The sequence below is a fragment of the Eleutherodactylus coqui genome, chromosome 7, assembly GCF_035609145.1.
Source record: "Eleutherodactylus coqui strain aEleCoq1 chromosome 7, aEleCoq1.hap1, whole genome shotgun sequence".
NCBI lineage: Eukaryota > Metazoa > Chordata > Amphibia > Anura > Eleutherodactylidae > Eleutherodactylus > Eleutherodactylus coqui.
The window spans coordinates 119,016,325-119,034,102 of NC_089843.1; the positions used below are offsets into that span (position 1 = coordinate 119,016,325).

At 42.7% G+C, this 17,778-nt stretch overlaps 1 protein-coding gene across 1 annotated transcript in view; it reads right to left on the reverse strand.

Annotated features, from left to right (window-relative positions):
• The window catches only part of RXFP1 (relaxin family peptide receptor 1), a 218,959-nt gene that overhangs the window by 51,981 nt on the left and 149,200 nt on the right, over positions 1-17,778 (reverse strand). Inside the window, exon 3 of the mRNA XM_066573587.1 lies at positions 16,072-16,176. Within this exon, the coding sequence (XP_066429684.1) occupies positions 16,072-16,176 (105 nt within the window). The remainder of the gene's footprint in view (positions 1-16,071; positions 16,177-17,778) is intronic.

The following is a 17,778-nucleotide window of genomic DNA, read 5'->3' on the forward strand; positions in this document are numbered from 1 at the left end:
CCACCAGGAAATCACTCAATACAGGATGCATTCACGCAAGTGATTTTTGTGCATTGTGAAACATAGAAAATACGCAGATATAGACCCTATAGAAATATTGCAGCATGCTCTATTTTTCTACAAGTCTGCAGAAGTGTCGCCCATTGTTTCCAATGGTAAGAAATTTTTTTATCTCACTCGCATGTATTTTTAAGTTAGATTTTTTTTTTTTCCTATTGAAAATACGTGGGATTTTCCCGCTTGTGAAATTCGGATTGAAACTACCTGTTATGATTATTATGTTTTTGTAAAACATATTCACTTGAGATGCAGTACTTTACTTGGTTACAATGGTAGTATATGGCATTTGCCAGATACATTGCCGAGGCACAAAATGAATTAAGATGTCATTTATAAGGGGGCACTGTTGGGCTGAATATATTTCTATTTAAAGGGTTCCTTCTAGGGCTAAAACATTGCTGGCCTATCCTTAGTATAGGCCATTAATGATCATTGGCGGCTTGACCCCCAATACCCCAACCATTCAGCAGAACAAATTGGCTACTAAAGACTTGTCACCCCTTTAGGATAAGACATCAATGTTTAACTTCTGGAAAACTCCTTTAAGTAGGTTAGGAGATATATATGGAATACTATGTAAATATATAGTCCACGCATAACCACTCTCAACTAGAGGTCCAGTGGAAAATGCACTACAAAAACTGTAATTGCCTCAATTTTATCACACAGTGGGTGTGGACGCACTATGCCACTGACTGATTTGGTTTGGGCTACTTTAGAGGATAGTAACTAGGGGACCCCTGTTTTTCACTCTTTAACCCCTCTAGTTGGGATCTAGTTTTTAGCTACTGGGAGCTGTTTGGATTAGCAAGATTAGGAAAGCTGGGTGTGTGCACTGGCCCTTTAAGAGGTGGCAATGACAGGAGCACTAACTAAAAGGATGCTGACAGGAGGAGGGGATTGGGAATTACAACTAGTGGAGGGGGGTATTAGGAGGAGCAGCTGCCCACTACCACCCACCATAACAGATTTGTTTTGCTAAAATAAGCAAACTTGCTATTAAATGAAACCTGTCACCATATTTTCACCTATTATACCCCCTATACCATTTAAACAGTGATATAATGGGCATTTACACAGTTATTTGAGTTATTTTGTTAACCATCCCTTGCCAATGATAGCTATACATGCAAATTTTTGACCTTCGGTCCAGTGGGCTGGTAGACCATCCTGGAAAACCAGCGTACCTTTCCAAATACCACCCCCCTCTGTGCACGCCATCGCCACTGCAGTCTACATCTTGTGCAAGTGCCACTAGCAACGTAATCAGTGCATGTGCAACTGGATTTCTTGAATCTGCTAACAGAAGGACAGATGAACTGCTCAGGCACCTTTCATGTTGATCGCCGCGCATATGAGACATGTAGACTGTACCGCAGATTAGTGAAAACATTCAATGTCACTAAAGGCCCATTTACATGCAACGATTATTGCTCCAAAGTTTATCAAACAATGTCTTTTGAGAGCTAATAGTTGCGTGTAAACGCTACCATTGTTTACTTTTTGGCTGAACAATGTTTTTTAGGTGAGCATGCAATCCGTTCGGCTGGGCAGCTGATAGCAGGGACCGCACGCTGTGTTCTCCGCGGGAGCGCTGCTTACATTGTATTCGGCTTGCAGCAACGCGGCAAAGCAAAGAAGCTGAAGGCAGAGAACAGACCACCTGCTGTTCTCTGCATACAGCTCAGGAAGGCTCATTTACATACAAAGGAAGGTTATAGGTTGCTAATGGGCATTAGTGCCCATTAGCAGTTTATGCAAAATGATCGCTAAAACTGCCAATCTTCCTATCTTTTAAACAAATTTTGAGCGATCATTTTTGCATGTAAATGGGCCTTAACACAAAGTGGGGGCGGTGTTCGGAGAGGTATACAGGCCTTCCGAGATGGTCCGGCCAGCCCACCACATCATTACATCTTTGTCCATTACATCGCTGTTTAAAATGCATAGGGGGTATAATAGGTGATAATATGGTGACAGGTTCCCTTTAAGTTAGATAGAGACAAGAAAATATTATTATTATAGTAAAATGCTTCATATTAAAAATAACATATGGTATTTTTCCTCTATAAACTGCAAAAAATGACTTTATTTGACTATCTCTTCATTCTCTTGCTTTCTTATGGGTTTTCTGGCGTCAGCTCAGGTCCAATCCCTAATGGCAGCGCTAGTGTTAGTGCTGCACACGTGTCTCGCACATATTAGTGCTAACCACAGAAGACCCAGAAGAAAGCAGTTTAGAGTGCTGTGCTACAGGCGAGTATAAAGCTGTTTTTGTTTTGTAAAATAACAGAAAAATGGGCAGAAGAGGCAACTTTATCTATTATGGGGACAGAAAAAGAGGCATTATTAGCTATGAGAGCAGAAAAGGAAGCATTATCACTGATTGGGGCAGAAAAGGGGACACTTTTATTGTGTGGAGAGCACTACAAGCAGCGTACGTGAGGCCTAATTACTATCTGGGGCACTATGGATTGTGTAAAGGGGGCACTATGGATTGTGTAAAGGTATGGAAAACATAGGGGGGAGGGAAGTGATGTAGCCAAAGATTTCTGTGAGTCGAATTCTGCAGAGACAAGTTGTGGCCGTCAGGAGTCATTGTGATGGTCTGGGTGCAGATAGAGAAGAAAAGGCAGGAAGAATGACACCAATCAGAGATGACACCACCTGTGATCACTGGAGGTAACAGCACTGTAATCAATGTCACTTTGTAGAGCTGGTAACTGACTACTATTTCGAGTTAGACTATTATTATGAAGAGGTTATTAGTCAACACTATTACTGTGAGGTGATGCAATGGGCATTACTTGGCTTACAAGGGCCGTGGCTTAAAAATTTGCAGCAGCACGCTACATAAGCCACAAGATCACTCCACCGGAAGAAAAATCGCAGCATGCTCTATTTTGCTGCGGACTCCACATGGACGGCCTTAATTGAAGTCAATGGAGGCCATCCAACCCGCAGCCCATACACAATTAACATTGCAAGAAATACAAATAAACAACAAAAAACTGTACTGAACATGACCGCCGGTGAGCCGCCGGGTCTTCGCAATAAAGTGAAAACAGGTACACAGGGTGGAATTATAGGTACACAAATATATACAGGTACAAATTATGGCAATAGCTTATATTCTGTTTCTTTTTTTTTATGTTTATTATACTATTTTTACGAAAACCTATGAATAGAGAATTTTTTAAAAGCCCCCAAAAAGCCATACAGCATGTTGAGATTTGATAAAAATGACACTAAAATGTCACAAACCAAAACTGGTTTGAGTGTTTTCTCAGTAGATCTAAAGTTCATGAGGCTGACAATCCTTCGCATAAAGTTTGCTATTGGGTTAACCTAGATTAGGGTACTTTTACACGGGCCGATCCGTTGGGCAATAGATACCAGATGGGTCATCCCAGTGATAATAATTTTCTGTGTTTTTACACAAAAGCGAGTATCGCTGACTGAATAGAGGCTTGGTAGTGAATGGAGGCGGAGTGGTCCAGGGATTATATTGGCTCACCAGCCTCCATTCACAGTAAACAGGCAGTCCCTCATAAGTGAATAACTGCCTGTTTACATGGAATAATATGGTGTTCAGTTTTCTGAAATCACCTTAGACAGGTTAGATTTTTCTTGTCCAGTCTTATTCTTTCTGAGATAAAAGGCATCATCTTCCTACCCAACTGAAATGTTTTGCGGAGAGTTAACCAATGTCTCAGGCCATGTTAACATATTCTAGTAAGTATTATTCTTTTAGTTTTCAATCAGTAATGTGATGTGCATTTGCAAATTTACCCAACTTTTTATGCAGATTGATTGTATGTGTAAACTGCAAAATGTTCTTCAAAGGAAATATAAGCTTTAAACAAAACTTGTGCTCTTTGTTGTCATACTAGCTGTCTGTCAAACTCAACAGATTGCTTATGCCAGCAGACTGCTTATCACAATGGGCTTTACTGTTCTATTGTATTTGATGCATTGACAGTACTTGGATGTCATAATGTATTCCAAAACTGAAGCTATGCAGCTATTAATAATTCAGCTGTCTCCGAAGCATACTGGTCCTTAAACATTCCTTCCACACACCCAGAACCTAGCCAAACAAATCAATATTTTAAGTAATTCAGTGGTATGATAAGATATGAAGAGCCACTAATCTATTATCAGTATAAAAAGAAATAGCCTGAAATTATATTTATTATAACACTTATGCTGTCTGTCATTTTCCACTGTCCCTTCAATAATCATAGAGTGGTAGAGTTGGAAGGGACCCCCAGGGTCATCTGCTCCAACCCCCTGCTCAATACAAAATTCACAAAATCATCCCAGACATATGTCTGTCCAGCCTCTGTTTGAAGGCTTCCATTGAAGGTGAACTCACCACCTCCCGTGGTAACCTGTTCCACTCATTGATCACTTTTTTTTACTGTCAAAAAGTTTTTTTTACAATATCTAATCTGTGTCTCCTCCCTTTCAGTTTCATTCCTTTGCTTCTAGTTTTTCCTTGTGAAAATGAGAATAGGGCTGATCCCTCTGCACTGTGACAGCCCTTCAGATATTTGTAGACAGCTGTTAAGTCTCCTCTCTGCCTTCTTTTTTGCAAGCTAAACATTCCCAGATCCTTTAACCGTTCATCATAGGACATGGTTTGCAGACTGCTCACCATCTTGGTAATTTTTCTCTGAATTTTCTCCAGTTGGTCAATGTCTTTTTTTAATTGCGGTGCCTAGAACTGGACACAGTATTCCACATGAGGTCTAACTAAGGAAGAGTAGAGGGGGATAATTACCTCACGTGATCTAGACTCTATGCTTCTTTTAATACATCCTGGAATTGTGTTTGCCTTTGTTGCTACTGCATCACATTGTTGACTCATGTTCAGTCTGTGATCTATTAGTGTACCAAAGTCTTTTTCACATGTGCTGCTGCTTAGCCCAATTCCTCCCATTCTTTATGCGCTTTTTTCATTTCTTTTGCCCAGATGTAGTACTGTGCATTTCTCCTTGTTAAATACCATTCTGTTAGTTGCTGCCCACTGTTCAAGCTTTTCTAGATCTTTTTGACTCCTCTCTCTCTCTTCTCCAGTGTTAGCCATCCCTCCTAGCTTTGTGTCGTCAGCAAACTTGATCAGTTTCCCTCAATTCCCTGTGGGGTCCCTTGATTTAGGAGAATTATGTTAATCAATCAGTGCATACAACAGACTGAACCCCCCCCCCCCCCAGAAAGCCATGTTTGGCAAGCTACTGGATGCATGTGCACTTCATGGCTAGTGTACATGTTAGTACATCATGTGTCTTTGTAAACCAGGTTATCTCATACAATAAGAATAGTGGTGACAGCTTGTAAGTTAAGAGATCTGTCAGCAAGCAGATGCAGATTGACTTTGCCTCATGCTGATTTGGTTTTGGACTAAATCTGGGGACAGCACCTGGGGTACCCCGGTTTTCATCCTTTAACCCCACCAGTTGGGAACGGAGCTTTGCTGTGGGGTCCCTAGGCCATTATTTGCAGAAAAAGTCTCAGTTGTGTGGCAGTTGACACTACATGATACCAAGATGCAGCACCTGTGGGTGTGAGATGTAAACAGGAGACACCTTAGATCAGGACAGGTAGCATAGACTTCAGTACAGGAATCAGGCAAGAGGTCATCCAATAAACATAATCAAGGTCAGGGATGGGGAAATCATTATAGTCAGGGACAAGCAGGAGTCAGTAAAACTAGGAGATCACACAAACTAATGATCAGGCTAACACAACGGGTGGAACAAAGTTGTTTAGACATCCTCCTTGGGGGTGGGGGGCTAAAATAGCCAGGGCTGACAGGGGATAGGTTGTGGACTAATTAGTAAAGTGTGCACTGGCCCTTTAAGAATGAGGGCTGAAGCACGTGTGCCGTATGAGCAGAATAGTAAATCAACCATGTAAATAATTAGTATTGCACGATAGACAAATTAGCATTAAAATATACCAAAATATCTATGAATAAAGGATGAATCCCATGTGCAATGATGTCTAGAGTAAAGTATCCATGCATATGATGACACCAAGAGGTCATTAGATATTGTAGAAAAAAGATCCTACTAGGAGAAACTATCAATGTGACATCTAACCCTGGAAGTGAAAAATACTTAATTATGAAAAATGTAAAGCAGGGATGTCAAACTGTGGCCTGCGATGAGAGATCGTACTGTACTTGTGGGGGAAGGTCTAATACTACAAATCCCACAATGCTCTGCTTGTGCGTAGGCACGACAATCCACTGATGACGCTCATTAGTGCTTCATTCATTTATTCATTCATGTTTTCAGTCACATAAGTTCACCCCTCCCAAAAATGGGAGTGTGGCTTCATGCTGTTTATGCCAGATGCGGACCCAGCCATCCTTATGATTCAGCAGGAAATGGGACTTATCAGTCCAGATGACTTGTGCCATGTGTCCAAGGTCCATTGATATATTGCCTGGGCCCAAGTCAGTTGTTGTCGACAATGATGCAGGGTCATCAGAGGCACCCTTGTCAATCTTTGGCTATTAAATTGTGGAAATTTGTCTAACTTCCCCACTGTTGTACTGCTGGGCCAGTTGGTCCACTGTGGCATGTCATCTCTAAGATACTAGATGTGTCATCCAATGCTTGCCTCTAGGATTAACCACCTGTAGCCCTTCACTGTGTGATCTTCTTGTTGCATGTCTGTCCATGGTTCTCACAGTCTTGATACTGTGGTTTGGGAATAGCAAACACGTGTGACTGTTTCAGAAATACTGGCACCACACCTCCAGTCACTCAAGTTACCATGTTTATATATGACTGCCAAATATGCCTGTACATTATCTCAGAGCAAATCATGACATGGCCCTCACATGGTAGTGCGCTACTGATCACAAAATGTCATTTGCCCTGGAACTCCTTAGGGTTTTGACTGACATGGACTACCACGTGAGTCCCTTAGACTCACAGTTAATTCTGAGCTCTGTATTGCACGTTTCGCAGCAAGCATGGTATTAAAGGACCCCTTTCTGAAATATTTGTTACTCTGTTATTTCACCATTAAGTGGTTGAGAATATCACTAACACACATTATAAGTTATCCATGAAACTCTTTATTCATCTCGTCTTACACAAGATATTGAAACTAGTGTTACCAAATAATACCGCACTGTTCATTTACTTTACACCTTTCTTGCATTTCCTTATAACTGGAGTGTTTACTGCAAGCATTATTCTTACAATGATCACATACAGTTCTTTGCATACGTCCTTTCTTGGGATCACACAATTGGCACTTGCTTTTCTTCTATGTATCTGACGTAAAAATAAGTGAGCTTCCACTGGCATGAGGAGGAGCAACGTTTTCTATAGACCGAATGATGTTCTTCTGTTTTGACCTCCATCTAATATGTTCCTGAACCAAATCTTCAGCTAGATCAGTAAGGAAGATTTGTCTTCTAGTTTTCGTTTTATTCATATTCCAGTCAGGAATCTCCACCAAAAAGACTACACATGACTCACTCCGTGCTACGTTAATGCAGTTCCTGGATATTGTGAGTGGCCATCTCCTTGCTTTTCTTTTATAGCTGTGTGTACAATCTAATCCTTTTGTGTTATTGGAATAAAGAATTATTTCTGGTTTGCACAATAACATCAGAGGAGATATGGACATCATTGTGGAGATATGCACAATACCCTTTCCTGTGCACATAGGACACTAGGGACTGGCCTCTCCTGAAACCGAATAGAGAATATTTTACTGTCCTGTGTTTGCTGGGAAGAAGTTTCTTTGGTATGAAAGTCTTGTTTTGACGCACCGTGCCAACCAGTGTTAGCCTGTTCTTCAGCAAGTGGTCAGCGAGTTCTATTGCTGTAAAGAAGTGGTTTATGGTAATATTTCAATGGGTGCCGAAGTATCCTATTGCCAATACATTCACCACCTTGAATGCAATATTTGTTCCCCTCATGTTGCCTTCTTTACTCAAGTAGGAAAAGCCTTTTAGAGGGTAAAATAGCTCGATCACATAGCCAAAAGATCTTTATTCCATATTGGCTTTGAATTCATGTACTGGGGAAAGCAACAGCGACCTGAGAATGGGACCAATTGCTCATCAGTAGTCAGATTCACACCTGGAAGGTAAAACTTTTGAAGATTGTGATTTATCTGCTTCCATATTTCACAAAAAGGCACAAATTTGTCTCTAGCCCTTCGAACACTTCTTGAAGATTTGTCATAAAATCTCAAAGGGTTCATTAGGTCTTCAAATCTTCCCTTACTCATCGTGGCATGGAAAATTGGTGAACTGTATTTCTTGCTCTACAGAATACGGATGTTTGAGAAATTGCTTCTTCAGTGACCTGCAGTGATTATCAGTCCAATCAAAGCTCAAATTCCTAGTGATTCACATTTTTCCCACATGGACGATTAATTCTTTTTCTTTATAAATTCTCTTGGTTTCCAAATTGGTGTACTCGACAACTTTTTCAATAATATCACTTGTGATGTACAAATCAAAAGCAGCCACTGCACTTTTCCAATATAGCTTTACAACTTTGTTTGTCACTTAATAATATTTTCTTCTCACTTTGCATGGTGATGGTGGATTTTGCTCAACAGAAAACCGTCTTTCCCTACATAGCAGGAATCTTCAGCAGCCAGCGGTGCAGCAAGGGAAAAATTATGAACATGCACGCTTGTTCTATGACTACTACTATCTAGTGACTGGTGCTCAACATATCTCACAATTGTGGTGGGATCCACCAGAACCACTGCGATACATTATCTGCCATCCACAGCAAAGCACGAAGGCGGGAAGAACAAGCGACCCGGAAAATAGCTTGTGAGTCCGTTAGACTCATGGTAGGTGTCTATGTAACAAAATTAAGTAATATCATTAATCTGGTTCATACATAATGCAGAAAGAAAATGCAAAATCGTGTTAAATGTGGAACAACATGATGGAGGAATAGTGAAGGGGATATTACACAAAGCTAAAGGAAGTACCACAAATTCTCAAAAACATTATGGCACGAGTCCAAGAGACTCACTTTAGGTGTTCCAAGGTTAATGCAATGATCGTTCAGTGTATATACACTGGCGTGAAAAACTTTAAGACAGCGAGGCATATATAAGCAAATTTTTTTTGTGGTTGCCAAAATCCACCAATTTGTGTAAGGCCGTCTGCATACAAATAGATTTGCATTGCGGAATCTGCGGCTGGCATCCGCATAGCGGTTCCGCAACAATTACCATTCATTGAATGCTATGGAAAATCGCTTCTTCCTGCACACTCGCAGAATTAAATTGCGATTTCCATGAGTGGAAGAAAAGACGCAGCCCGAACGGACGACTTTCATTGAAGTCAGTGAAGGCCGTCTGACACGTGGCCAGTTCGCAATTGACATTGCAGACAGGTCGCGAATTCCATGTCATAGCCTAGCGGAATCCGACCTGTTCGTGACGCTTTGGGTTTTATTTTGTTTTGACTAGAGATGAGCGAACGTACTCGGTAAAGCACTACTCGTCCGAGTAATGTGCTTTATCCGAGTACCTCCCCCGCTCGTCCTGAAAGATTCGGGGAGCGCCGCGGAGCGGGGAGCTGCAGGGGAGAGCGGGGAGGAACGGAGGGGAGATCTCTCTCTCCTTCTCTCCCGCCCGCTCTCCCCTGCTCCCCGCCGCAAGTCACCTGTCAGCAGCGGCGCTCCCCGAATCTTTCAGGACGAGCGGGGAGGTACTCGGATAAAGCACATTACTCGGACGAGTAGTGCTTTACCGAGTACGTTCGCTCATCTCTAGTTTTGACCCCTTGGCAATATCTGACATATGTGTACTCTTCCTGTGGAAGAGCTTACAGGGAAACTGTCATTGCCATCGGACCCTCAAAACTAACTTCACTGGCTGGCAGGGGATGAAAAATCACTCACTCCTAATGGTCCCTCTTTTTCTAATGAGCCCATGCACCTCTTTAGTTAGATTCCAAAGTTATCCCATGCTGTAGCAGAGAAACGTCATCTGGCTGAGTCTGCGCAAATCCTCTAGAAGGGGTGTGCTCCTGGTTATCTGACGCTGGCCTGCTCCTTACTATCCTGAAATCTCCATTCCTGACCTCCACTGCATTATCTGACTACTCTTTCTACCAGCTGCCTGCCTGATCTGGATTGTGTACCCTTCTAAACCTGCCAGCCCTGACCTCATACTTGATCTCTGTATTGAAGTTCGTGCTGCCTGCTTGGACCTTGGCTTGACTTCTGGTTACACCTGCATCTACACCCTCAGGTACTGTACCAAAGCCTTGTACATCATCAGCTGCTACACCACTAAGATTACATCCGTGAGTAAATGCTTGGGGACCCTGCAACGAAGACCAAATCACAATTGGAGGTGCAAAGGGTGAAAACCGGGGTTCCCCAAATGCTGCCTCCAGATTTAGTCTTAAGCCAAATCAGTGAGTGTGACGAAGCGGATCCACATCTTCTTTCATGACACTCTGTATAGCTAACACTGGACTTACTTTTCAGTTTTATGGATAAATATTCCAACATTTCTTGGACAAACCCTTTAACTTTTCCAGACCCCATATGCTTGCATACTCAAGGTGACTATATACATTTGTATTATACAGTTATTCTATGTCTGTTGCTAGCGTTAATTACCAGTGGACTTGAATGCTTCCATTGTACAAGACTGAGCTGCAGTACCATATACATCCCATGGACAGAAGAGGCACTATTTTTGAAAACAAGCAGACTTTTTTTTTTCTAATTTCAGACAACACCCTTTAACTCTTTCCAATCCAATTCCCCCACCTCCCACACATTCCCCAGCTCTTATTTATTTGGGGTTGGAAAACACGTTGTGGATTCCTTGAAATTACTCAACAGAAGCACATAAAAATGAGCTGTCATGATGATTTTATTAGCAATTGTTTGAAAATTAAAACACGAGTTATGAATGTTTCACATTGGGAAGATCATTTGTAATAAGACTCTATTCATTTCTAATGATAGATAGATATAGAGATAGATAAATAGATAGATATTCCTATAATACAGTGCTATACTGAGGCATCCTATAACTACATACCATGTGTATAGCACATGTTTCTAACAGTATGTAGTACAGATCTCTGATGTTGGAGGCTGTTCTGCATATGTATGCTACAGTATACAGGACAGCGCTCTGATGTTGGAGGGCTGTCCTGCAAACTGATAGAAACATGTTTTGGACCTTACCTGAGCTATGCAGGGAAATCTTAAAGTCGGACGAGATCTGACACTGGATTGGAAAGGGTTAAGCATATTAATAAGTACTTTTCAGGTGTTTTTCTATCAAGTATAATGAAGCTTTTTTAAAAGAGTTGCTTATAAAGATATAAGAGACTAGGTGTGTTATGAAATAACATTATCTGCATAATGTAGAGTTGTGCTGAACAAAGCAAAGAACGTTAACAATAACCTTTTCTTCTCAACTAAGTTGTGCATTCTTATTATTCAGCACTGCATGTACTCACATTGGAGACCGAGGACCTTTCTCATTGTAAGGGTGAATTCACACGCGGCAGATCTGTTGCAGAAATTTTAGCAACTGAAAATCAGTTCTATTGCCTTGGAGACAAGTACATGGATTTCTGCAAGCCCCATTCAAATATATAGGACAGTTGCAAGAATTACTTCAACAAATTTGCAATGTGTGAAGATACTTTAACAAAGAATTCTAGAAGACAATTTCATTTCTACTACTTTTTCACCAAATTAGTATAACATCTTCTTCAAAGAGACCCTGTCACCTAAAGGTATTTATTGTTTTTATCTTACAAACTCACTCACCACCCCCTCCCCATCCTGCCCCAAACTTTCACTCATTTAGATCCATTCAAAAAAAATGAAAGAAAGGCTACATACCGCCAGAGGCGTAACTTGAAGTTCCTGTGCCCCAATGCAAAACCTGTAACAGGGCCCCCAACTGTAATGCTTTATTCATAGTAGTGGGCTCCCTTTATGGAGAAGAGAGGCCTTATGGGGCCCCTAAGGCTCCCGGGCTCGGGTTCAACCGCATCCCCTATAGTCATGCCAGTGCATACCGCCCTGTATCTTTGCCGAATTTTCCACAAAAGATGTCTAGACACTTTCTGGTTTTCTGCTCCAGGTACCGTATATACCGGCGTATAAGGCGACGGGGTGTATAAGACGACCCCCCAACTGTCACCTTATACGCCGGTATACAGTGGAGAAAAAAAAATAAATTCATTACTCACCTCCCACGGCGTTCTGTCGCGCTCCGGCAGGATGTCGCTCGCTCCGGCAGGCTGTCGCTCGCTCCTCGTCCCCGGCGCAGCATAGCTTTCTGAATGCGGGGCTTGAAATCCCCGCTTCCAGAAAGCTAATACACACGCCGGCAGCCATGACATCATTGAATGGCTGTGATTGGCTAAAGCACACGTGGCTTCAGCCAATCACACTATTCAATGACATCATTGAATGGGTGTGATTGCTAACACGTGCGCCTTCAGCCAATCACAGCCATTCAATGCTGTCATGGCTGCCGGCGTGTGTATTAGCTTTCTGGAAGCGGGGATTTCAAGCCCCGCATTCAGAAAGCTATGCTGCGCCGGGGACGAGGAGCGAGCGACAGCCTGCCGGAGCGAGCGACATCCTGCCGGAGCGCGACAGAACGCCGTGGGAGGTGAGTAATAATTTTTTTTTTTTTACACTTTTTTTTTTTTTGTATTACCGGCGCATAAGACGACCCCCGACTGCAGAGCAGATTTTTCGGGGTTCAAAAGTCGTCTTATACGCCGGTATATACGGTATGCCATGCACCTGTTCTGGAATGCCATGCGGCTGCAGACAGCCTCAGGATGTGAGATCTTGCAAATTATCGTGAGATTTTGTGTTCTGACTTAAATTATACTAATTACTGCTTCAATAAAGAAATAATCGATCGATAAATTAGTTCTTTATTAAAGCAGTAATAACAGTAGTTTTAGCAGAGGATCTCGCAATAAGGCTTCTTTCCCATGGGTGTATATCGGCCCGCTGTTTTCACAGTCGGCCGGTATACGCTGTAAACTGATACACTGAATTCCAATGCATCAGATCACATGGCCGTATTCCCGTGATGTAAAAGCGCCCGACCGGCCAATATAGCGCTGGGCCTTTTTACGTCGGCCCAAAAGCCCATGACAGCGGCTGAAGGTGGGAGTTTAGCAGCGTGGCTGCTAAACTCTCCCACTGCTCTCCTCCCCGCTCGCTTTTTGCAATGGGAGGGGGTGGGACGGAGTGGAGCTGAGGTGAGGAGGAATAGCAAAGGTGAGCCTGCGAGGGGGAGAGAGGAGAAAGGGGCAATGCCATGGCAGCCTGGGCCCATGCCGTGCGCATGAGCTTTAACGCCACAGATAGTAGTGTATCTCGGTCAACCCGTGAAAACGACTGTCGATATACACTAGTTGGACAGAATCCTAACTTGCGTGTTTCTATACTTTCTGGAGCCAGGGATATGCCAGGACAGATGCAGTGCATACCTGAAACCGAAAACCGGAAGTGCCTGGCCGTCTTTCTTTGTACTTAGTACAATCTGGTTACCAGCAGTACTCCAGTTTACAACCTTTCTTGGTAAGGCACATCTATTGCAAAGCCGCTGTAGAGTCCATGGACAAAAACACTCCAAGAGAGGAATACAAAAAGAAGTTGGATTCAGTGGCAGCAGATGTTGGGTGGCAGCAAAAGTTTATTCCTTCATCAATAAAACAGATTTGCAACGTTTCTTCCGGCAGGCAGTCTTTTTTTTCAAGCATGGTACTTCTTGGTACTTAGGACTCCTTCTTATGGCAGACATTGCAACCAGATACTTAGCCAAACCTAAATAACCATAGGTTTGGTAACAAAGCAATGCTGCAATATTACAACTTTGTGAAGCCATATAATACACTGCGGCACACACTTACCAATATATTTGTACCATCTTTTCATTGCATTCTAATTCAAACTAGTGTCTGATATGATCAGTAACAAATTTATTAACCACGTGAAGCTGAATTTAGAGCCACGTGCACCATGTATGCTTATAAAACAGGAGGGAAAAGTCATTGGGGCTTATTGATTTGTCAGGGTATCCACATGTTTCTGTAATTTGTAAAGAAGAAAAAAAATCTCAGTTGTACTATGGTGTATTCACATGAACAAACTTCCCACACGAGTTTCGTCTGATTGCAATATAGATTAAACTCGCGGGGAAAAGAACACATGTATTTCCATATTTCTATTCACATGAGTGATTTTTTTTTTCTTGGCCTTAGATAGAAAAAGTGCTGCATGTCCTATTTTTGGGAGATTCTATTCAAGTATCACCCATTCTTCACTATGGGAGAAAAATATCACATAGCACTCTCATGTAGATCTGAGTTTCATGTGAATGCGATGCAATTTCCTTTTTTTTATACTACCGGAACAATCTGCAATTTTCAAACGTGTGAAAATCGTGAGTGAAAAGGTCCATGTACCGCAATGCAATGCAGTTTTCTCACAAAACACATCATACTCACATAGAAAATCGCTGGTTTGTAAGTGTGATATCGGTCCGAGTTTCTCAAACTGCTATCTCACTCGCCCGTGTGAATGCACCCTTAGGGCGCCCACCCACTGGCGATTTTTTTTCTTTGCGTTTTGCGTTTTTTCTGCAGAGCAATTAGAATTGAATGTACTCCTGTCCACTGGCGTTTTGCGTTGCGTTGCGTTTTTTAACATAGGAACTGTCAGTTGCATATGTGTCCTTATTTTTCTCCTAATGCACCCATGAAAGTCAATGGAAATTAATGGAAAAGCCGCGAAAACGCCGCGAAAACGCGGCAAAAAACGCCGCGAAAAACGCGGGGAAAACGCGGCGTTTTTCACGCACGAAAATCGCAAACGCCAGTGGGTGGGCGCCCTAATACACAGTTTGTGGTATAGTAAAAGTATTGTAATTTTAGCCAGAAGGAAAGTTAAAGAGGGCCTATCAGGTTTTCATATCAGGGAGGGGGCAGCTGCATAGCTTCACAGCCACAGACTCCTGACTCCAAAAATATCTTACTTTTGACTCTACTCACTCCTGTTCCCCCATATTGGCTGTTTTTAGATTCAGCTCCTGGTGCTGTGAATGTGGGCAGTCCCTAAGCTTGACGTAAGCCATTGACAGTGAATGTTACGGAGGGGCTACTTGACAAATTCACAGTGCTAGATTTTTCTAGGTTGATTTTAAAGACTGAAAGTCCACCTAAGGAGTCAAACTGAGCAATTATTGCAGGGAGTTTGATTATTGGGTCAGACATGCTGATCAGGAGGTCATCAGCAAATGCTGCTTTATATGATATGCCTTTAATACTAAAGCCTTTAATCTCTTGGTGTTGTCTTATAGACTAGATTAGTGTCCCCATCATAAAATCTGTGATGACTCTGAACTCACCAAGAACCAAAGAGGGTGTCAAGATTCACTCTTATGAGGTATCATTGTCCTGAGCACAAATATTGTGGCATTTCTAGATTGTGCTTCGAGTGAAACACCCCATATAAGAGTCTCGTAGCTGTATTAGTACCCTGAAACGTCGCCTTGTTGTTAGCAGGCTCTGACAAGTGTTCACATGTTTTCCATGGGCAAAGGAGAGTAACTCATTGCCAGACCCTTCCAGTGGCTGCTTATTTCCATGGAATGGGCTTTGTATTTCCTCTGTTGGGGAGGCCTCCATACACATTCGATAGATGGCCGTTCCTGCCAAAATCAGAGGATTCGGGGCCTTTACATTCCAAAAGCACAAAAGATATGCTATGCACGGGCCTTTCAGACTTGGCACTAGGCTGACACATTGTAGGGTATTTTTTAGTGTAGTTCTTTTGAACAGAATACAAATGTATACAAATTTGCAGATTGATTTCTCTGTTATACGTTGAGCGAATGTTAACAGCAACACAAGCCAATGACGCCCTCAGGACGCTGCTAGAGTTCTCATTACAAGCTACATGCAGTTATTTCCAGTATACCTGAATGACCACTTACAGCATTCTGCTTCCCTTATCTCTGAGTCATAGAAACTCCCACCAAACTTCTCTTGGTGCTTCTCGAAGTGTTTGTCAAGCTGCTGAGACCACCCATTGTTGTCCCCTAAAAGTATTGAAAAAGAAACACAAACTGAGATTATAAGTATCTTATAGGATGAACAAGAAAGTAAGACAAAATATCTAAAGTAAATGAGGTAAACATTAATGACAATTATCACAGACACATCACTCAAAAATAACTACCACTACGTAATCCTATTCAATCTCTTTAAGCCTAGTTTCTAACCATCTGTCTACAAATCTGCTATTAACCCATTAGAGACCGCAATACGCCTTTTACTGACCTCACTAATGGGCTTTTAACCTGCACATACTTTTTAAGGTGGTGGCTTGGCTGACTACTTATAGCTAGACTCTTGCTCTAACCACCAGGAGCAGAGAAACCTCAGATCTTGGCACTTTACCCCCTTAAATGCCACAATCAATAGCAATTGCAGCATGTAAGCAAATGACAGTTGGAGGGGGCACTTTCTGTCACCCATTGGCATCCCATAGTGCTATTTCAAAGTACGAATAGGTTCCCATGGCAATCGAAAGCCTGACAAAGGCCTTCATGTCTGCCATGTAACTCAGCCTATTAGGCTCCGCCCCTTGCAAAGTCTAATAGACAGCTGTCATAGGCTTAATAGAATGCACTTCATAAGTAATGCAGCGTACTATACTAGTGATTGAACAATTGCATCTTCATGTCACCTTCAGGGACTAAAAAATATTGTTAAAGTTCAATAAAGGTTAGAGATGAGCGAACACCAAAATGTTCGGGTGTTCGTTATTCGTAACGAACTTCCCGTGATGCTCGAGGGTTCGTTTCGAACAACGAACCCCATTGAAGTCAATGGGCGACCAGAACATTTTTGTATTTCGCCGATGCTCGCTAAGGTTTTCATGTGTGAAAATCTGGGCAATTCAGGAAAGTGATGGGAATGACACAGTGACGGATAGGGCAGGCGAGGGGCTACATGTTGGGCTGCATCCTAAGTTCACAGGTCCCACTATTAAGCCACAATAGCGGCAAGAGTGGGCCCCCCCCCCTCCCAACAACTTTTACTTCTGAAAAGCGCTCATTAGCATGGCATACCTTTGCTAAGCACCACACTACCTCCAACAAAGCACAATCACTGCCTGCATGACACTCCACTGCCACTTCTCCTGAGTTACATGCTGCCCAACCGCACCCCCTCCCCCCCACAGCGCACACCAAACTGTCCCTGCGCAGCCTTCAGCTGCCCTCATGCCACACCACCCTCATGTCTATTTAGAAGTGCGTCTGCCACGACGAGGGACCGCAGGCACACACTGCACAGGGTTGGCACGGCTAGGTAGCGACCCTCTTTAATAGGGGCGGGGCGATAGCCCACAATGCTGTACAGAAGCAATGAGAAATACAATCCTGTGCCACCGCCATCAGGAGCTGCACACGTGGGCATAGCAATGGGGAACCTATGTGCCACACACTATTCATTCTGTCAAGGTGTCTGCATGCCCCAGTCAGACTGGTTATATGCACCTTAACAGTAACCGCGTTGGTGGTAATGTGGTGGTGACTGCGGACCTAGTACCACGGTTGTATTTTGTTGGTTTTCGGAATGTGGCCAGGATTAAGTGGGCCGTGGCGGGGGGATGGTGGGGGGGCTCTCTTGTAGTG